This window comes from Balaenoptera borealis, assembly GCF_965194805.1.
Source record: "Balaenoptera borealis genome assembly, chromosome: 3".
Lineage (NCBI taxonomy): Eukaryota > Metazoa > Chordata > Mammalia > Artiodactyla > Balaenopteridae > Balaenoptera > Balaenoptera borealis.
The window spans coordinates 85,176,148-85,198,544 of NC_138866.1; the positions used below are offsets into that span (position 1 = coordinate 85,176,148).

The 22,397-nt window shown below is 38.5% G+C and overlaps 1 protein-coding gene across 5 annotated transcripts in view; it reads left to right on the top strand.

The window, feature by feature from the left end:
• GANC (glucosidase alpha, neutral C) overlaps nucleotides 1-22,397 on the top strand; it is a 79,078-nt gene that overhangs the window by 23,580 nt on the left and 33,101 nt on the right. For 4 of the 5 annotated variants that reach the window (XM_082388739.1, XM_082388741.1, XM_082388742.1 and 1 more), the window contains 9 exons: nucleotides 4,074-4,122; nucleotides 6,837-6,903; nucleotides 8,335-8,431; nucleotides 9,497-9,677; nucleotides 9,906-10,059; nucleotides 15,651-15,886; nucleotides 18,241-18,367; nucleotides 19,286-19,365; nucleotides 21,612-21,755. In XM_082388739.1, the coding sequence (XP_082244865.1) occupies nucleotides 4,074-4,122; nucleotides 6,837-6,903; nucleotides 8,335-8,431; nucleotides 9,497-9,677; nucleotides 9,906-10,059; nucleotides 15,651-15,886; nucleotides 18,241-18,367; nucleotides 19,286-19,365; nucleotides 21,612-21,755 (1,135 nt within the window). The remainder of the gene's footprint in view (nucleotides 1-4,073; nucleotides 4,123-6,836; nucleotides 6,904-8,334; nucleotides 8,432-9,496; nucleotides 9,678-9,905; nucleotides 10,060-15,650; nucleotides 15,887-18,240; nucleotides 18,368-19,285; nucleotides 19,366-21,611; nucleotides 21,756-22,397) is intronic. The other variant, XM_082388740.1, reaches the window with a different exon arrangement.

Sequence of the window (22,397 nt, forward strand, 5' to 3'; positions counted from 1 at the left end):
CTACATAGTTTCTATTATATGGTTACACTGTGATTCATTTAGTTAATCCCTGCTAGTAGACTTTAAAGTTGTTTCTGATATTGTTTTACAACTACTTACTTCATGAATAACCTTGTATATGTGTCATTTTGCATACATGCAAGTATATCCATAGACCAGAGTCATAGAAGTATAATTTCTGATCAAATGGTTTGTACATCTGTACTTTTGATAGATGTTTCCAAATTGCCTCCCATAGAGGTTGTGTACTAGTTTATATTTCCATTATTTGTATTTATCTTTGTGCTAGGAAAATTAGATTAACCACTTGGAAAAAAAATGTAAGTTAGGTCCTAACCTCAGAACATTAGCAAAAATGAATTCCAGATAAATAAAAATAAAGCACACAAAAAATAAAAATAGGAAAAAAGGGCTTCCCTGGTGGCGCAGTGGTTGAGAATCTGCCTGCCAATGCAGGGGACACGGGTTCGAGCCCTGGTTTGGGAAGATCCCACATGCCGCGGAGCAACTAGGCCCGTGAGCCACAATAACTGAGCCTGCACGCCTGGAGCCTGTGCTCCGCAACAAGAGAGGCCGCGATAGTGAGAGGCCCACGCACCGCGATGAAGAGTGGCCCCCACTCGCCACAACTAGAGAAAGCCCTCGCACAGACACGAAGACCCAACACAGCCATAAATAAATAAATAAATACATAAAATAAAAAGATAAATAAAATGCAGTAATTTAAAAAAAAATAGGAAAAAATGTAGAATTAAAAAAATCTTATTAGTGTGAGAAAAACTGAAGAACCATAAGGAAGAAGATTGATTGATTCAATCACTTAGAAATTTTAAACTTCAAAATTTATTATAACCGCAAAAACAAAATACAAACAAACAAAAAAACTTGAACAAAATGAAAAGGCAAGGACTTGTAATTTCCAGTCTGGCACGTGAGGAGCTCAGAAGTTGCCACAAACAAGAATGAAACGTCAATCAAAAAAAAAAAATTACTCAAAATACAATATAGACCTAAATGTAAAACCTAAAACTATAAAACTTCTAGACAACAATGAAGAAAATCTTGAAACCTTGGATCAGGCAAAGATGTCTTAGATATTACACCAAAAGCATGATCCACAAAAGAAAAAATGGGTTAAATGGACATAACCAAAAGTAAAAATGCCTGCCCATTCAAAGACTATATGAAGAGAATGAAAAGATAATTCATAGACTAAGAGAAAATATTTGCAAAGTATATATCTAATAAAGAAGTTGTATGTATTGATATAATATAGAAAGAACTCTCAAAATTTAAGAAAATAATCTAATAAACAAAAGATTTAAACAGATATTTCACGAAGAAGATATACAAGTGACAAATAAGCACTTGAAAAATATGTTCAATGCCAGTAGTCATTAGGGAATTGCAAATTAAAACAGCAGTGACGTACTACCACACACCTATTAGAATGGCTAAAGTTTAACAGGCCGACCATATTGTTAATGTAAATTGACCAAATAAAATTATATCCTTCTTAGCAGGAGCTGATAAACTGACACTGGGCTTGGAAATGTAAAAAAATTTTCTATAGACGGGGTGAACTGAAACCAGGGAAGAGTGAGTTCACTAGACGGGGGGAACATGGCTATTTGGAGTGAAAGGTCAGTCCACAGCATCGTAATAACACTAATGTGTATATTCACAGCAAAGTAATGTTACTACATTTAATAGGCAGCACCAAAAAGTAGACATACTGGGGACAAAAGTTCCCTGATATAAATGGCTGCCTAGACTTATTATCCTTGTGGATCCTTGGGAGGCATTCTTTGAGACCAAATTGAGACTGGTCCCTGGGCAGAATGTTGCTCTCTGCCTGTTGAACATTCATGCTGCAGGAAGAGGTAATGAGCCTTATTCTAAGTACAGGTGTACCTTGTACTTGTGTAATATCCTGAAGGAGAATCATAGTTTACATGCAATCTTGCAATCTTCTGCTATGAAAAGTGTTTATTTTGCCTTTTTCAATATATTTGCTTGACTTAGGCACTTTGAACAAGGAAAAGAAAAATAAAACATCTCTGAACTCTGATCTTTCACTGCTTTTGTACATTCTGATTGTGAAGTTGAGGGTAAGGATGTTCAAAAACCCATGGGGAATTTATATGCCTTCAGAATATTGTGCCTGTTCTAATATGATGAGCTTTTAAAACACTTCGTTAAAACATGAATCAATTTGTGTAACTGTATAGATACTCAGCTAATTTTGAATGCTGCTGATGGCATAACTATATATAAATATAAATTTTTATATCCAAAAATATATTCTTGTGTGCTGCTTTTCCTACCTGGCGATGTTATTTCATATAATGAAGATTGTTTTCACTAACTCATTTCAAAGAGAAAGAATTTTACTTATAAGCAAGCTGTTTTACCCCCAAACATTCCAAGACAATTCTTTTTCCTCTTTGTTTTTTTCATCCAATAAATGATAGTATTATGATCTTTAAAAAAGAAAATAGCAGAGCAGTTTTTCAGTTATCTGAAACACTGTCTCCTGGGCTGCAGTCCTCATTTTGCCCCCAATAAAACTTAACTCCCAACTCTCAAAAAAAAAGAAAATAGGAGTAGTTATATTAATTTCAGAAAGAGCTAACTTCAAAACAGGGAAAGTTATCAGGGATAAAGAAGGCCATTATATAATGATAAAGGGGTCATTCTCTGAGAAAACATAACAATCAACAAACCTTGATGTGTATGTGCCTGATAACAAAGCATCAAAATACTTGAGGCGAGAATGATAGAACTGCAAGTAGAAGTAGATGAATCCACTATTATAATTAGAGACCTTAACACCCTTCTATCAGGAATGGACAGATTCAGCAGGGAGAAGATCAATAAGGACATATTCTAATTCAAAAGCACCATCAATCAACTGGCTATAATTGACATCTATAGTCTCCCTCATCCAACAACAGTAGAATACACATTCTTCTCAAGCTCACACGGAACATTCACCAAGACCATATTTTGTGTCATAAAACACACCTTAACAAATTTAAACGAATGGAAATCATACAACGCCAGCTCTCAGACCACAATGCAATTAAACTAGAAATCAACAACAGAAAGCTGGAAAATTCCAAAATACTTGAAGATTAAACAACATGCTTCTTAATAAAACAAAGAAGAAATCTAAAAAGAAAGAAAGGAAAAGATTTCAAACTAAATGAAAATTAAAATACAACATCAAAATTTGTAGGATGCAGCAAAAGCAGTGCTTAGAGGGAAATTTGTAGCATTGAATGCAAATATTAGCGGGGGCAGATGCATTTGAAGAGAGGCACATAGGAACTCCAAAAGAACAAGTCATTTCTGTTGCTTATGCTCACTGGTAGGTTCAGAATTGTTCACTTTAGTATTATTCTTTAAACTCTGTACGTACATTATATACTCTTCTATATGCATGCTGCATTTTACACTAAAGAAAAAAATTAATGTATAATGAGTATGAATAGACAATTCACAGAACTAGAAATACCATTTAATGTATAAAAAGGTAGTCTGCATCATTAATGGTATAAGTTCAAATTGAAATGCATTATCTTTTCTAAAATTTTAGATTGGCAAAGAGTTAAAAAAAAATCCATGAAGTCTAGTATTGTTAAGAATGGGAAGAAATATGCATTCAAATACAACTATAGGTGTTAGAATAAGTTGTCATCATCCTGCAAGACAGTGCATCATGTTGCTCCATTCTAGGGTAATATTGCACGAGAGGAACTGTGTTCTACCTTGCTTATGTTTTGTTTAAATACTATGAACATGTATTACATTTATAATAAAAAAACTGATTAATGTATTTTTAAAAGAGTTAACAAGAAAATTCAAATCTATCTACATTTTATAAGAAATCAAGCTGTTGGATTAATGTTCATCATAAATGTTTAATTTCGTAAATTTATTTTTATAATGATGTTATTTTTAATAAGTTAAAGGATATAATTTATGGGGTCTCAATATTTGGAAATGAAAATCTTTATCATTGAACAAATTGTCAGTCTTGCCATGAGTGAAACAACTTTATATTACAGCAGAGCTACCGAGGAAAATGAGGAGGATACATCAGATGACACCACTCAGGTAATCTACATAGAGTAATTTATCTTTTTAAAATGTTTTTCACTATCATCATCATTATGTGGAATATAATGGGTCTGTTCTTCCCTTATACAGGTCGGTAGTTGGTAAATGCTTTACTACATATAAATGGGACCTCCTGTAGGCCAGGCACTGTTCAAGGAATTGGTGCTGTATCATCAAACTAATCAGATTCCCTCATTATCATGGAGCTTTCATTCTTCTAAGTCACGTTAACTTTTTTGGACTTTAAGAGCAAAGGAGAACTATGGAAAGGTCTTAAGCAGCAGAGATACATAATTTGATTTCTGTTTCTGAAAGATTATTTTGGCTAAATTCTGGAGAATGGACATTCCAGAAATCTTCTCTTCATCCAAAGCCCCACACATCTTTAAAGGAACCCTGACAGTAGCTATGGCCACCAAGAATGGTGAAAAATATTTCCAGTGCAATAAGACAAATGCTTCTTCCTCTTGAGAACGGGCCCATACTGATGAATATGAGAGAGAATAATTTTTCCATTTTCAAATAGGGAAGATAAAAACTAACACATTTGCACCTTACACAGCTTTGTGACAATATGTTAGATTAGCTTTTGGGAGACCTCTAATCAGATAGCTTAGATAGTGGTTTTGAGTCAAACACCCCCTTGCAGGAATCTGATGAAAGCTATGAACCATCTCTGTAGAAAAAAAAAATTTTTTTCCTGCTGTTTCAGGGAGTTCACAAACTTTAAAGCCTATCTAGACCTCAGGATAATAATCCCACATTAAGAATTCAGGTGTCGTTTTAAAAGAAACAAACAGACTCACTTTACAGAAGCTTTAATTATGAAGAAACAACCTAGAAATAGGGAAAGGGCTCACTTTATTATTATTATTGTTATTATTATTTATTTATTTATCTATCTATTTGTTTATTTATTTTGGCTGTGCTGGGTCTTAGTTGTGGCACTCAGGATCTTCGCTGCAGCATGCGGGATCTTTTAGTTGCGGCATGAGAGATCTTTTAGTTGTGGCGTGCAGACTCTTAATTGTGGCATGCATGCGGGATCTAGTTCCCCAATGAGGGTTCGAACCCAGGCCCTCTGCATTGGGAGTGCGGAGTCTTACCCACTGGACCACCAGGGAAGTCCCTCACTTTTTAAAAAGAAATGTGCTTTTCACATACACACACACTTCTTTTAAAACTTTTTCATTTTACCAGAGAAAAGGTGACTTTTGTAAAGCTTGAAAGTTCATGGCTCTAGGTCAAAAGATAGTGAACCTGAGCAGTGGCCATCCCAGTTGACTTCTCCATCCAGCACAGGAACACAGCCAGTAGTTTGGCTAATTGAAGCAGGGGGGAAAGTGCCCATCTCAGCCAAAATCTTTGCTTAGGGTCTCTCAAAAGAGACCCAATTTATTTGATTCTAAATGTTTTGCCTTACATATGTAAAAGACTGCATTTTGCAAAGTGCTTTCACATCATTTTGGCTCTTTTAAAGATATTCACATCAAACAGTGTGGCAGTTCCTAAACAATTAAACATAGAATTACAATATGAGGGGCTTCCCTGGTGGTGCAGTGGTTAAGAATCCACCTGCCAATGCAGGGGACACGGGTTCGAGCCCTGGTCCGGGAAGATCCCACATGCCTCAGAGCAACTAAGCCCATGCGCCACAACTACTGAGCCTGCGCTCTAGAGCTCGCGTCCCATGACTACTGAGCCCGCGAGCCACAGCTACTGAGCTCGCCTGGTGCAACTGCTGAAGCCCGTGTGCGCCTAGCGCCCGTGCTGAGCAACAAGAGAAGCCACTGCACTGAGAAGCCCGTGCACCGCAACGAAGAGTAGCCCCTGCTCGCCGCAACCAGAGAAAGCCCATGCCCAGCAACAAAGACCCAATGCAGCCAAAAATAAAAATAAATAAATAAATAATTAAAAATTAAAGGAAAAAAAAAGAATTACAATATGATCCAGTAATTCCATTTATGGATATATATCCAAAACTGAAAGTGGGACTCAAACAGATATTTGCAGCCTATGTTCATAGCAGAATAATATTCACAGTAGCCAAAAGGTAGAAGCAATCTGGTAATCCAAGAGTCACTGACAGATGAATGCACACACAAAATGGAATATATACGTGCAATGGAATATTATTCAGCCTTAAAAAGGAAGGAAATTCTGATACATGCTACAAAATGGATGAATCTTGAAGACATTATACTAAGTGAAGTAAGCCAGTCTCAAAAGGACAAATACTGTATGATTCTACTTATATGAGATATCTAGAGTTGTCAAATTCATAAAGACAGGAAGTAGAAAACTAGTTATCAAGAGCTGGGGGGAGGGGAGAATGGGGAATTATTGTTTAATGGGTGCAGAGGTTCAGTTTGGAAGGATGTAAAAATTCTGGAAATGGATGGTGATGATGGTTGTACATGTAAATGTACTTAATGCCACTTAAAAATGGTTAAAATGGTAAATTTTAAGTTATGTATATTTTACCACAATAAAAAATATATTCATGTCTGCTATAGATCATAAGGATGATTAATGGCATTTATATAGAACATAGATCTAATTTGTTTAACATACTGATATCACAAATTGGCCTTTTAATAGATGACATCACTTCCTCAGTCTAATATTTTAATCAAATAAATGTGCTATTGTGGTAACAACATTTGTTGCAATATATAACCTCAGTTTGCTCCCTTTTTTTGTGCCAACAGGAAAATCAAGAGGAACTGGGCCTGTGGGAAGAGAAATTCAGAAATTTTGTGGATGTCAAAGATAATGGTACAATTAAAACTGGTGTAGTGTTAAAACAGACCTTTCCAAAATGGCCAAAAGTCTCTATCTAGAAGTCCCTTGAGCTTTGGCACCTAAACACGTGACTTCCGTATGGTGAACAGAAATCTCATGTTTGGGTCCCCTATTCTTCAGTAATGCACTGCAATAGAGAAATAGTGAGTGTATGACTTGTGGGGAGTGTAGGAGAAGTATAGGCCTCATGGAGCTTCTGGTCTCATGGAGGTCCGCATGCTGCTTGCACTACCCAGTGAATCAGACAGCTGCAGATTCCACATTCTACTTTTGTGAGAGTCAAGTGATGAGAAACCAAGTTCTAGAGCTCATTGACTCCAACATTTCAATGCAGTGGTTCTCAGCCTTTTCCAGTCCTCCCCATCATTCATGTGAGCGTCATGTGACCATCTATGACATTTCTCACTAGGCTTAGTGATGGGGGGGAGGGTGTAGGTGGCTGGGAAGGAATTTGTCCCTTTAGGAGACACGGTTCAAATACTTGGGGCTTATTTAGTTGGAAAAAATACTCACTTTTCTCCTTATTTCTCCCTACCCTGGGGAATAACAGACCTTCCCTAACTCCTTGAGAATCTCTGCTCTGGCATCTATTTCTATAGCCTCATATAATGATCAGGACTGACATGTGTCCAAAAATTATAAGTAGAGGGGCCCTAAAGCTCCCCTTTCTGTAACGTTATAATCCTTTTTACCTTACCTAAAGCAACCCCTTTCCATAAACTCCTCCAAATAAGGACCATTTGATGGCAAATACTTTTACCTGAGAGTGAATTTAAGTCAGTGTTATCTCTCATAGTTACTTTCGTTTTCCCCATATCTCTAAAATAATTGTTAAATAAAGGACTTTGTCTTTGGCTAAAGGAAATTTATATAACTACAATCACAGGGAAGGGGGTATTTTGAGGAACCAGGAAAGGTCCTCCTGGTGCCCTTGACCTTGTAGTTCCTGTATGCAGTAAGAAAGAACAGTCAGGCAGAAGACACCCAGTCTTTCATCTAGTAAGTATTAAAAGTGCTCGCTATCCTCTGCTTCCTAAAGCAAACAAGTATGCAATACATTTCTGGAAAATTTAGATTAGGGAAAAAATCTAAAACTCTGTAATCCTATTTTACAGATATAAAAGAGATTTACTGTAAATGAGAACACAGAGAACTTTAGCACACAGCTAAGGAAACATAACTAATAAGTGCCCAGAACTTTGCCGTGTGCATTTTTGTATCCCCACAACACCTAAATATAACATCGTACAGAGAGTCAGCATACATGATTTACTGATTGATCAGGGCAAGCTCAGGTCTCTTGATCCCTAGTCTAGTCATCTTGCTACTCTTATAGTTGCTGAATCTCCTTAATTGATTGTCCCACTGAAAAGCAAAACTCAGTCACTATCCTGGTCCCTGCAGGTCCTGCCTCCATTGGTTTGGATTTCTCCTTGCATGGGTTTGAGCATGTCTATGGGATCCCGCAACATGCAGAATCACACCAACTTAAAAATACCAGGTAAAGTGAAAACAAGAATTCTTACAGGAGGCTCTGGTTTCTGGACTGGAAAAGTTTGAAAGGAAAATATGTGAGATGTCTGAGCCAGTGCTAATATGTATCTGGCCTTTCCCCTCTTGATATTGCTTGTAGGTCTTTAAGAACTTCCCTTTAATGATCGCCCAGAGCAGTGGTTTTCAATTTTTATTTTTTGGCAAAAAGAAGACAATTATAAAAACTGTAATGCTGAACCTAAAAATATAGAGGAAGTAAAAATATGGAGCTGCTGTGGTTGGAGTAGCGGGGAGAGCTTCATCATATCACCTCCCTGGGTTTTGCTTTCACCTCCCAAGGCCTTTCTATGGAACCCTGGGAAATACACTGTGAAGATCACTGACCTAGAAAAAGGCTTTTACCAAAAAAGGACAGTAAGCCAGAGAATGGAAGAGTGTGGCATCTCATATCACCTTTGATTCCCTCGGGGAGATTATTTCAAACTAACGCTATTGACAAACAAATGCCAGGGGTATCAGACTAAGAGGAAGCGGAACCAAAGAGAAACAGTCTGGTCAAATTTACCAGGTTCAGATGCTGTTTAGATAATAGGGAGACATAGTGACAAGTGAATCAGAAACTGTGTTGCTCTCACACCAACCTGAGCTCCGTGTTCCCCACCTCAATTCAGTTCCTAATCTTTCCCTACTCAGCACTGTGGAAACATGTTAGGATACTATCATTTTGCTTTCACGACAGAGAAATACTCACAAAATTTGTCAATTTATTGTGTGCTTGCTATTATGCAGGATTCACAGGAAATGGTCCTCACCTCACAAGAGATATTTGGAAAAGCTATCTAAGATATGAGATCATACACGCCAATAGTAGCATGAGGGGATGCCAGAGGAATCAAAGGAGAAGGATCATATTCACCCACATTGGGTCAGGAAACCTTTAGGGAAGTGTTAGGAGTTGAGCTTTGAAAGATATATTGGACCCAAGGGGAGAATGCAGGGGAGAATGGAGCTATAATATTCATTAAGAATATATATGCAATGGTAATTGGTAATCCTTCTCTGTGTGTTTCAGTGATGGAGATGCTTACCGTCTTTATAACCTAGATGTCTATGGATATAAAATACATGACAAAATGGGCATTTATGGTTCAGTGCCTTATCTCCTGGCCCACAAACTGGGCAGGACTCTAGGCATTTTTTGGCTAAATGCCTCAGAAACACTAGTGGAGATCAATACAGAACCTACTGTAAAGGTGAGCAATGGATCATGGCTGCATGTCATACTCACAGAAGAAACAAAACCACTGAAGTGTGATTGTAGCTCTGGGCTTTTAATGGTAGTCCTCTGCCTCCAGAGTCCTCACAGTATAATCAGTGAAGGTTATCGGTATGTACTAAAGGATCAGACTATTACACACATATGGATGGGTGTTGTGGGTTAGAGGGAAATTTTTCAGACCTTCATTCCATTCCTTTTCCAGTATGCATTGACCCAGATGGGCCCAGTTGCTGCTAAACAAAAGGTCAGATCTCAAACTGATGTGCACTGGATGTCAGAGAGTGGAATCATTGATGTTTTTTTGCTGACAGGACCTACACCTTCTGACATCTTCAAGCAGTACTCATACCTTACAGGTACTTGCATGTGGAAGTGCCAGTTTCTTTTTCCATTATATTTCCTCTATCCCATGTAGAATCACTATAAATTAATATTTGTTGTACACCATATAGCATTTATAAACAACTTACCGAAGCTTTTAAAGAATCAAGCATTTCTCCTCCCACTCTCATCCCATTCAGCTTGGTTAAACATTTCACTGGGGCTAGAACTCTCCATTCTCTAATCCCTAATACTCACCATCTGCCTTCCTTAGAGCCTCTTAACCCCTGGGCTTTCTCTGCCTTTATCTCAGATGACCAGTATCCCAACCTGAACTTTTCTATGTTCTCTTCTCCATTTAAATATAGTGGCTTTAGCACTATAAAGCATTTTATCTTTAAAAGATATGAGATCATCTCAATTGATTGCAGAAAAAGCATTTGACAAAATCCAACACTATTTCATGATAAAAACATTCAGAAGACTAGGAATGAAAGGAAACTTCATCCACATGATAAAAGACATTTATGAAAAATTCACAGCTAACATCATACTCAATGGTGAAAGACTGCAAGGTTTCCCCTAAGATCAGAGACAAGATGAGGTTTCCCGCTTTCACCACTGCTACTGAACATTGTAGTTAAAGTTCCAGCCAGAGAAATTAGTCAAGAAAAAGAAATAAAAGGCATCCAAATTGGAAAGGGAGATGTAAAATTATCTCTATTCATAGATGATGTGATACTATATGATAGAAAATCCCAAAGAATACACACACACACACACACACACACAATTAACCAAAGTTGCAGGGTACATGGTCAACACACAAAATTAGCTGTGTTTCTTTACACCAGCAATGAACAATCTAAAAAAGAAATTGAGAAAACAACTCCATTTACAGTAACATCCAAAGGAATAAAATACCCAGGAATAAATTTAACCAAGGAGATGAAAGACTTGTATGCTGAAAACTACAAAAAATTCCTGAATTAAAGAAGGCCTAGATAAATGGGAAGAAATCCCATGTTCATGTATTGAAAGAGTTAATATTGTTAGGCAAGCAATACTATTGGATGCAATCTATAGATTTACTACAATCCCTGCCAAAATTCCAATGGCCATTTTTTAAGAAATGGAAAAGCTGATCTTTAAAATCATACTGAATTTCAAAGGGCCCTGAATAGCCCAAAAGTCCTGAAAAAAAAAATGTTGGAGGACTCATACTTCCCAATTTCAAAACTTACTACAAAGTTAAAGTAATCCAAACAGTGTGGTACTGGCATTAGAATAGACATATAAGCCAATGGAATAGAATTGAGAGTCTAGAAATAAACCCATACATCTCTGGCCAATTGATTTTCAATAAATGTTCAAGACCATTCAATGGAGAAAGAATTGTCTCTTAACCACAAGGCACTGGGACAACTGGATATCCACGTGCAAAAGAATGAAGTTGGACCCCTATCTCACACCATATACAAAAAATTAACTCAAAATTGATCAATGACATAAGTATAAGAGCTAAAGTCATAAAACTCTTAGAAGAAAACAGGGGTGAATCTTCATGACCTTGGATTGGCAACAGATTCTTAGCTATGACACCAAAATCATGAGCAACAGAAAAAAAAATTAGACAAGTTGGACTTCTTTAAAACTAAAAACTTTTGTGCATCAAAGGACATTATCACAAAAGTGAAAAGGCAACCTATAGAATGGGAGAAAATATTTGCAAATCATACATATGATAAGGGTCTAGTATCCAGAATACATAAAGAACTCTTATAACTCGACAATAAAAAGAAACAATCTAATTCTAAGATGAGAGAAGGGCTTAAATAGACATTTCTCCAAAGAAGATGTACAAATGGATTAACAAGCACATGAAAAGATGCTCAACAGCACTAGGTATTAGGAAAATGTAAATTAAAACCACAATGAGATACTGCTTCCTACCCACTAGGATGACTAAATCAAAAAAAGGGGGGCAATAATAAGTGTTGGTGAGGATGTAGAGAAGTTGGAAACTCATACATTACCGGTGGGAACGTGAAATGGTTCAGCTGGTATGGAAACAGTTTGGCAGTTCCTCAAAACGCTAAACATAGAACTACCATATGACGCAGCATGATGATTGATTTTGTGCGTCAACTTGCCTAAGTCATGGTGCCCAGATATTTGGTTAAACATTAGTCTAGATGTCACTCTGAAGTTATTTTTTAGATGAGATTAACAGTTAAATCAGTAGACTATGAGTAAAGCAGGTTAGTCTCCGTAACATGAGTGGGCTTCATACAATCAGCTGAAAACCTTAAGAGAAAAGGAGTGAGGTATGCTCTAAAGAAACAGGAATCTGTCTCCAGACTGTCTTCATACTCAAGCTACAACTTCAACTCTTCCCTGGGTCTCCAGGCTGCTGGCCTGCCTGCAGAATTCAGTTGCCAGTCCCCACAATCACATGAACCAGTTCCTTAAAATCAATCAATCATTTTCTCTCTCTGTATATGTACAAATACATACACACATATACACACATCCTATTGATTCTGTTTCTCTGCAGAACCCTAACTAATATACTCAACAATTCCACTCCCAGATACATACTCAAAGGAACTGAACAAGGACTTGAACAGATACTTGTATGCCAGTGATCGCTGCAGCATTATTCACCATAGCCAAAAGGTAGAAACAAGCCAAGTGCTCATCAAAAATGAATGGATAAACAGAATGTGGTATATACAGAAAATGGAATACTATTCAACCATAACAAAGAATGAAGTTCCGATACATGCTACAACATGGATGAACCTTGAAAGCATTATGCAAAATGAAATAAGCCAGACACAAAAGAACAAATATAACATGATTCCACTTGTATGAAGTACCTACAGTATGTAAATTCATGGAGACAAAAAGTTAAGATTAGCAGTTAGCAGGGGCTGAAGGGTGGGATGAGTAACAGAAAGTTATTGCTTTGTGGTTATAGAATTCCTGTTTGGAGTGATATAAAAATTTTGTAAACAGCTAGTGATGATGCCGGTACTACATTGTGAATGTAACTAATGCCACTGAATTGTACACTTAAAAACGGTTAAAATGGCAAATTTTATGTTACATATATTTTACCACAATTTTTTTAAATTGGTAATGTAATATGCTCCACTCCCCCCCCCCAAAACCCACATTGAATTGTATGCCTTACATGGGTAAATTGTATGGTATATGAGTTACATATCAATAAAGCTATTAAAAATCAAAGTAATGTAGCATCATTTCTGCTGCATTCCATTGTTTAAATTTCCTGAGTCTAGCCCATTTTCAAAGGAAGAATTTGATTCCAATTTTGATGAGAGGAACAACAGAGAATTTGTGGATATAGGAAGATACCCATATAGGAATAAGTACCATCAAAGCCCCCTACAGCCCCTTTCAACATTGTTATTAGAGAGAACAGTCTGGTTTACAGGAAAGTACTTCAAAAACAATGGATCTGCCACCATGGTCAAAGAAATCTGATTTATAAATTTATAGATTATCTGTTAACTCCTAATGAGGATTTAGTTCAATAATATCCTCTTACCTCTTCCTCCCAACATTGTTATATCATAATTCTTGGTTAATCAACATTCAGTGTTTACATTTTTCCAGTGCTCAGGGGTGTCAGATGCTTTATCCATTCCACTTTTTCCCCTGGAGACTTACCCCCAGATCTCTATCTGGACTGTTTCTCTCTAGGCTCCCTGCACAGCTGTCACCCTAGGACTTCCTGTTTTCTGTTTGCTGTTTTCTAGTGGAAGATCTCTCCCTTCTTGGGGCCCATGTTTTTCTTTTTTGTGGTTTATTAACTTGGTTTTTGTTCACTGTTTGAAGCATCTTCTGGTAGTTTCCTATGAAAGTGCATCAGAGGTCTACTTTTTGCATCTTTGCAGATATGAAAACATCTTCTTTTCCTACCTTCACCCTTGTTTGATAATTTGGTAACTGGATTGAAAATTATTTATCTCAGAATTTGAAGGCATTTCTCTATAATCTATCTTCTTGTTCCAAAATCACTCTGAATTCTGTTCCTTTGTATATGATCTATCTTTTCTCTCAGAAATATCTTCTCTTTATCTCTAATAGTCTGAAATTTCTAATATTCTGAAACTCTGAAATTTTACAACCAAATGCCTTGATATAGACCTTTTAAAATAATTGCATATTAGGTGTAGACTCTTTCATTCTTGAGAATTGTATCCTTCAGTTCTGGAAAAGTTATTATTCCTTTGAAAATATCTTTACCTCCTTTTTCTCTTTCTACTCTACAGATTTTATAATCTTCTCTTTTTTGTCCAATCCTGAGCAATTTTCTCAATTTTATCTTCCAGGCCTTTCCATTTATGCTCATATTTCTAATTTCTGCAGACTCTTTCTTATCCTCTGATTGTTCCTTGTTTCTAATATCTTATACTTGTTTTATGCTACCCTAGTCTTATTTTATGGGTGCAATTTTTTTTCATCTCCCAGAGATACTAATGATAACATTTTGATATTTACTTTGATTCCTTGTATTGTCCCTATTTTCTCAGAGATCCTTTTATTCTATTTCTTTATGTGAGTCCCTCTGTCTAATTTTGGAGGCTTTACTCAAATGTTGGATGATCCTTGGCTATCCATGCATACTTAAGAATAAGGTTCTGCCTGGAAGCTCTGTGTACCTGGATGAGTTTTACACTCTCTTGTTGAGGTGGAGGGGGGAATTCTCCTGTCCGCTAGTGTTCTGGGAGCAGGGATGAACCCTTCTCATCGGCATCCCCCTCACAAGCACCCTGGTGAAAGCTTCCTTGGCTTTGCTCAATAGTTACCACACCACCCCTGCCTGCTGCCTTCCAAATTTTGTTGAAATTACTCCTCTCCCATTCTCTTTGTTCTTGTGGCTTTATTCTTTTTTCTCTTTCTTTCTTTCTTTTCTTTATTCTGATTTTAGTGGGACTTTAAGAGGGGAAGGAGATAAATGCAAGTGGTTGACCAGAAGTCCTCCATGTTATCAGTAAATGTTTTGATGATAATTTCCTGACAGTTCTTCCTGCCTTCAGTTTCTTTGCCTTCAAGTCTGCTCCCGACTAATTTTTCTAAAACATAGGTCTGCTGAGGTTACATCTTGCCAAACTTTTGATGACTTCCTATACAAGAAGATTTAGAGTCCTTAGCCTGAACTACAGGGTCCTTTACAAACTGACCCTATCCAGTGTCATCTTCTGCTGGCCTTCTTCACAGCATAACCACCCTGGAATATTTATTTTTCCCTAAGCTTATCATGTCCTTCTCTGCCTCTGTATCTTTTCTATTTCCTGTGCCTCAATGATCTATTCATTCTCCCTGCCTGAGAATACTCTTACTTATTCTTCAACGTTCTAACCAAGTGTTACCACCTCTGTGAAGCCTTTCAAGACTCCATACTTCACTGCAGGCAAAATTTATTAGCCCCTCTGCAGTCCCACAGCACTTGAGGGTAGGGACTCTGCTTTCTTCTTGATATTCTAAGTACCAGGCTCAGTGCTTAGACCTTGTAGACATTCAGGAAACATTTATCAAATGTATAATTATCATTGTGGTGGTAATTGGCTCAGTTGTCATCTCCCCCTTTTAGGCACACAAGCCATGCCCCCTCTCTTCTCCTTGGGGTACCATCAGTGCCGCTGGAACTACGAAGATGAGCGTGATGTAAAGGCAGTGGATGCAGGATTTGATGAACATGACATTCCTTACGATGTCATGTGGCTGGACATCGAGCACACTGAAGGCAAGAGGTACTTCACCTGGGACAAGAAAAGATTCCCAAACCCCAAAAGGATGCAAGAGCTGCTCAGGAGCAAAAAACGTAAGGTAAAATAAGCCAGCACTCTGAACCTTTTCATTACAAAGCATTTTTAAATTTTTTAAAGTTGCCTTGATACATTAGTAGAAGAGAACCATCTGGTAAAAAACGGCCAGGAAAATAGTACCTTCAATTGTAACTGTAACTGTGATAACAGAAAAGCAATGGTGAGAAGGTAGCCATCCCTGCCATCCGTCCCTGCCTTAGCGGTCCATCCATCCCTGCCTTAGTGGTCTAGGTCCCCGTAAGGATGAAGGGGCCTAGCATTCAGTCCCATTCGTTGTGGCCACCCTGTAGTGATGTGATGGATGCACCCCACGCAAAATATGATTTTGATGACAAGATTGGTTATGTCACACTGGCACCAAGAGGGTATGAAAAGGCTAATTAGTCCCACAGTGAGGCATTCTTGGGGGAGCAGACTAGCTCCCGAGCTCCTTTGAAATTGGCCTGAGAGAGCCGGGAAAGGAGACAGGATCAGGTTTTAAGGTTTTAAGGTGGTTAGAGGGTTGAACTGGGGTGAGGATTCCCGTGCATGCACCGGGGCTTGTGTGGTTTGAACTTCCTGTTGGCACCAAAGAAGGGAGCATCAGGGCTTTCTCTGTCAGTACACACGGATGTGGGTGGAAGGCTAAGGGGGAGTGATGGGGCTTGAAGCTCTTAACAGTCGCTCGGAAATGGAGTCAGATTCTCTATTACACCATTTTTCCCGCATGCTTCCCTGATGGACTCCATCTGTCCATATGGCCAAGGAAAGAACTAAAATAGAAAATGAGGACAGGGAGAAGACACTGGAAAGTGTGTAATGCGGGGGGCCAGGGGGGGTGATAGCAATAATGAAAAGGGTGAAGGAGAAAAAAAGAAGAGGAACCCCATATGTATCACATAAATGGATCCTTTCAGTCCCTCTCCCCGAGATTAAAGTTGCCTTTTCAACCCATTGCATTGATCCCCAGGCCTTTCACAGGTGGTCAGAGCCAATGCTGTTAATTCCTAATCTCCCAATTAATAAACAGCTACCATTTATCAGGCATTTATTATGGAAGCAGCCCAAGAGCCCATCGACAGATGAAAGGATAAAGGAAATGTGGTATACATATACAATGCAAAATTATTCAGCCTTTAAAAGGAAGGACTTTTTGATACATGCTGCAACATGGATGAACCTTAAGGACATTATGCTAAGTGAAGTAAGCCAGTCACAAAAAGACAAATACTATATGATTTCACTAATCTGTAATACCTAGAGTAGTCAAAATCATAGAGACAGAAAGAAGAATGGTGGTAGCCAAAGGCTGGTGGGGAGGAGGGAGTGGGAAGTTGTTTTTTTGTTTTTTGGGGGGTTTTTTGAGTATTTTTTTTTAATATTTATTTATTCATTTGGCTGCACCAGGTCTTAGTTGCTGCACGTGGGATCTTTTAGTTGCAGCATGTGGGATCTTTAGTCGTGGCATGTGAACTCTTAGTTGTGGCATGTGGGATCTAGGTCCCTGACGGGGGATTGAACCCGGGCCCCCTGCACTGGGAGCACGGAGTCTTAGCCACTGGACCACCAGGGAAATCCCGGGAAGTTGTTTTTAATAGGTATAGAGTTCCAGTTTTACAAGATGAAAAGAGTTCTAGACATTGTACAACACTGTGAATCTATTTGACACTGTTGAACTGTACGCTTAAAATTGGTTAAGATGGTGAATTTTATGTTATGCATATTTTACCACAATTTAAAAATTTTGTAAGTTTTTGAGCAATGGAGAATTAAACTTTAGTATGTAGAATAGATTTGAATAGATATGAGGAAGGATTATTAGAAGGTTATTCTAGCCAAATAAAGTGGTTTTGAGGCCCCCGAGTAGGTGGAAGTGATGGTATTAGAAGGGCAGGGGGAGATGCTGGAGAAGAGTGCTGTGATCACAGCTCTTCTCAAGCCTCCTTCCTAAATATGGCTGTACCATATTTAGGTTTGGGGATTTTTTGTTTGTTTTTAATAAGCTAGTTTCTTTTCTTTAATGTTTGCTTTTGTGTTATCTTAGCCTCTAGCTATCTAGGGAGCAGGGACCTTGCCTGCTTAATCCTTTATGTAAAGCACCCAGCACCACAGAGAGATAGAAGCCTAATAAATGTGATCTTAAGAACATGTATTGGTGGGGCAGCAATAATTGTGAAAAAGGATGGGCCTGGTTCTGATATCAATTTATATTCCCATAAGCCCATGAAAGGTTATAGGATTTTACTGGTGTCTGAAATATTTCAGTAATAGTTGTTTTGAGTAAAATTTGAATGCCAAAACTATGATGAAAACATGTAAATGAACGTATGGCTCGTATAAAACTGATGAGATCTTTAAACCTTTATGTCCTAAAAGCTTGTGGTCATTAGTGACCCCCACATCAAGATTGATCCCGACTACTCAGTGTATGCTAAGGCCAAAGAACAGGGCTTCTTTGTGAGGAATCATGAAGGGGGAGACTTTGAAGGTGTATGCTGGCCTGGTAAGATGTCATTTGATACACCTGTTATCCACTGTTTAGTCCCAACTAATGAAGGTTGCATGGCCATGTTTCTAATTTCTTGTAGTTGTCACATGCTACATTTACGTGCCTTTCCTTAAAGATGATAGTATTATCTTCTTTTATATCTTTCATTTAACATCTGGTACAGTGTGTTTTGTATACATTTATAAGTCAATGAATGAATGAAAAATTAACAAGCAAACCTCAGTGACATGCTATTTCCCTAAGCAAATAAAAATTAAAAGCCAGGGAATGAGAAAATGAGAGGAGGAGAAAGAGGAAGAAAGAAGAAGAATCCTGCAATCTCTCTCCCTGTGATTCTTCTTTGCCCTGTTAGCCCATAGTTTTGACTTCCCAGCCTTTCATGAGTGACCTCAGCTGCCCCTGCCAACACTGAAGTCTTCATTTCAGAAATTATTAGTTTAAAGCCTTGGTAAAAACTCCTCAAGGACAAAAGGGAATCACCACTCTGTCATATGATAGCACTCTATCACAAGTCCATGCATTGTAGAGAAACCGCACGCATTCCTCTGCTCCGTCTACCACTTATAATCATGTCTCTCCCCTCTTTAAGAACAGAGAGGTCACTCCAGGCTATCTGCCATCCTTACTGGGCCTGTCTGAGGCCATCAGTGAGGGACAGGCTCCATCTTGATGCTTGTTCATTGGCATTCCCCTGGCCGCTGAGGTGGAGAGGGCTAGTGATTGTCACTGGAGTCCAGCATTGCCTTCTTCATTCGCTTCTCACCAGACCGTGCCTCTGTATCAGCTATCTTTTACATTTGATGTGAGGTGCCCATTCATTACGCAGCTTTCACATCTGATATTCTTCTTTACAAATATCTTACCATGAGGAGCACCGTTCCTAACAGGCTGTCTACTCCTCTGCCTCTGCAGGTCTCTCCTCTTACCTGGATTTTACCAGTCCCAAAGTCAGAGAGTGGTATTCCAGTCTTTTTGCTTTCTCTGTTTATCAGGTTTGTTTTTATTCTTTTGCTCTTTCCTAGTTACTTGGAAGGATAAAGTAAGGGGAAAAAAGTGATTAAATAGAGCTACTCTGCTTCACTGAGTAGCTCTTGATAAATAATACGTGTATGAAAAGACAGGGATGCCAGGGACTTCCCTGGTGGTCCAGTGGTAAAGAATCCGCCTTACAATGCAGGGGACGCGGGTTCGATCCCTGGTCAGGGAACTAAGATCCCATATGCCATGGGGCAACTAAGCCCGCACGCCACAACTACTGAGCTTGGGCGCCTCAACAAGAGAGCCTGTGTGCCGCAGACTACAGAGGCCACATCCCCTGGAGCCTGCGCGCCACAACTAGAGAGAAAAAACCCACACGCCACAACTAGAGAGAAGCCCGTGCCACCAGCGCGCCTCAACAAAAGACCCCGCATGCCTCAACAAAGATTCCACGTGCCGCAACTAAGACCCAACACAGCCAAAAGTAAATTAAATAAATAAATAAATAATAAAATAAATCTTTAAAAAAAAAAAAAAAGACGGGGATGCCAACCACATTACAGACCTTGGTGGTGCCAGGAGTGGTGCCATATGAATCACCAAGTACACAAAAGCTGTGATTTTTGACTTCTATTATGATAGACTCTATGATATATCAAAGTACCTAATAATAGAGACTTATTATATTTTCAAACTGTATAAATTTGTACATAAAATAGTATTGTATAATATTATTAAAGATGATGATAATGATATACGAGAAAGTATCTTGCAAAGTATAACGTGATATTAAAAGTAAGGTACAATAATAATTCTTAAAATCTTATAAGAATCACAGAGAGAACTGGAGAGGCCACATCTAGAGAACCGTTTGCAATCAGCGGTGGGGATGAGAATAATGATGCCTGATATAGACTGAGTATGTGCTGTGTGCCAAGCACTATGCTACTCACTTTGTGTGCATTATACCATTTCATCTTCACAATAACTCTTTGAAGTTGGAATTGTAATTAACTCTAATCCCACAGGTGAGGAAATCAAGGCATGGACAAGTGTAAAAACCTGCTAAGTTCACCCATCTAGTAAGTGGTGGACCCAAGATTTGAACTCAGGTCTGTGTGTCTCCCAAGCCCATCTCTTAACCACTAAACTCTAGTTTCTGAGCATCCTGTATTAGGATATAGAAAATAACTTAGAGCAGGGGTAAAGAACACGTGGGCCAATCTGGCCTTGCTCATTTGTTTCCCTATTGTCTAGGCTGCTTGCACATAACTACAGCTGGGTTGGGTTATTGAAAAAGAGGCCTTATGGCCCGAAAAGTTGAAAATATTTACTGTCTGGTCCTTCCAGAAGAAGTTTGCCAACCCCTGCCTTAGAGGGTGCTAAAGAAGAACAGTCAAAGTGGTTAAATATTTGGAACCCATGTAACCGTGTTCATAGAAGTATACATGATTAGAAATAATTCAAAGTAAAGAGTCAAAAGAAAACATATATGCCTCCTCCAGTCATTTGAAAGGCTACCATGTCGGGGAGGCAGCAGATGTATTCTGTGGTATCCCAGAAGGCAAGCTAGGCCCTGTGAGAGGATGTTACAAGGAGCAAGACTTTCAGAAAATAATGGAATGAGCTGCCTGAGGGACTCCCGGTCATTGTAGCTATTGAGTCAAATGCTGAGAGACCAGGGATTCTACAAAGGGATTGCAGCACCCTGTTAACTACATGACTCAACAGCCCCTTCCCACTCTAAAGCTAACAATTCTATGTGGAACACAAACTATAGATCCTGCTAACAAACGGATATCCTAGCTGTCAAACCTTTCATAGTGTTAGAGGGAAGGGAGAATCTTTTCATGGACAGCTATAATTGCCCGTAGTTAAGAGTTGTAGCGGATGATGGATGATGTCGAGCCTAATTGTGAACATTCACAACCTTTCCTGTAGTGGTACTCCAGGGGGTCTCGGAGCAGACCTGTGGGCAACATGGGAGTACAGCACAGCACTCTTTCATTCATAAGTACTCAACAAGTACTTACTGAGAACCCTCTGACATTTAGGTTGTTCTAGGTGTTTGGGATTTATCAATGAACAAAACAGACAAAATTCCCTGCCCTGTGGAACTTTTATTCTAGCAGAGGACAGAGCATAGATAATAAACATAACAAATAATACTTTAAATGGAGTAAGAAAGAGGAATAGGGATGGCTATCATATTAACCTTGTCACTGTAGGAGTTTTATCATGACCAAGATTGACTTCCTAGGGATCTACTGACATCCTCTACATATGGAACGACATGAATGAGCCCTCCGTCTTTAGAGGGCCAGAACTAACCATGCAGAAGAATGCCATTCATCATGGCAACTGGGAGCACCGAGAACTTCACAACATCTATGGCTTTTATCAGGTAAGACATCTAAAAAGCAGCCACCTGGATCCATGTGCCCTGCCTTTTGGGCTGAAAGTCATTTGCTTTGTAACAACCGTGCTATACAGTTCATTTCTCTGTGTGTCTTTTCTGACAACTGTTGATACAATGGGCCTTATCAGGTTGTAGCCAATATAAGACTCATTATTTCTCCCTTTGCATCTTTTCCATCTATAATGAACTTGGTTAATTTATAGATATTGGGAGATCAATGATAACATAGAAACATCTTCCTTGACAGGAGCCATTAGTAAATGGCATTAGATAATACCTCAAACCTTTTACTGAAGTAGGCTGTGTATAAATATGTAAACAAAGGCAATTAAAACAGATTTTTTTAAAACTTCACAAACGTCTAAATACAGCAAGTCTTATATTCATACCAGGGGAGTAAGATTTAGAACACAGATGCACAATTTCAATATGTATACTTCTAAATGTAGAAAGCCTTCCTTAAGTACTTAGCCTTCTCAATAGGAGGTGGTAGAATTGTTTTCCATTTGCCAATCACATCCAAAAAACTTGGCAGTCACTTGCCCTAATTTATATCCTTGGTTCTTTGTTATCTTTAAAATGTAATGGTGCTCCTGTGGGCCTCCCACCAATTGCTGTTTTCCAGCG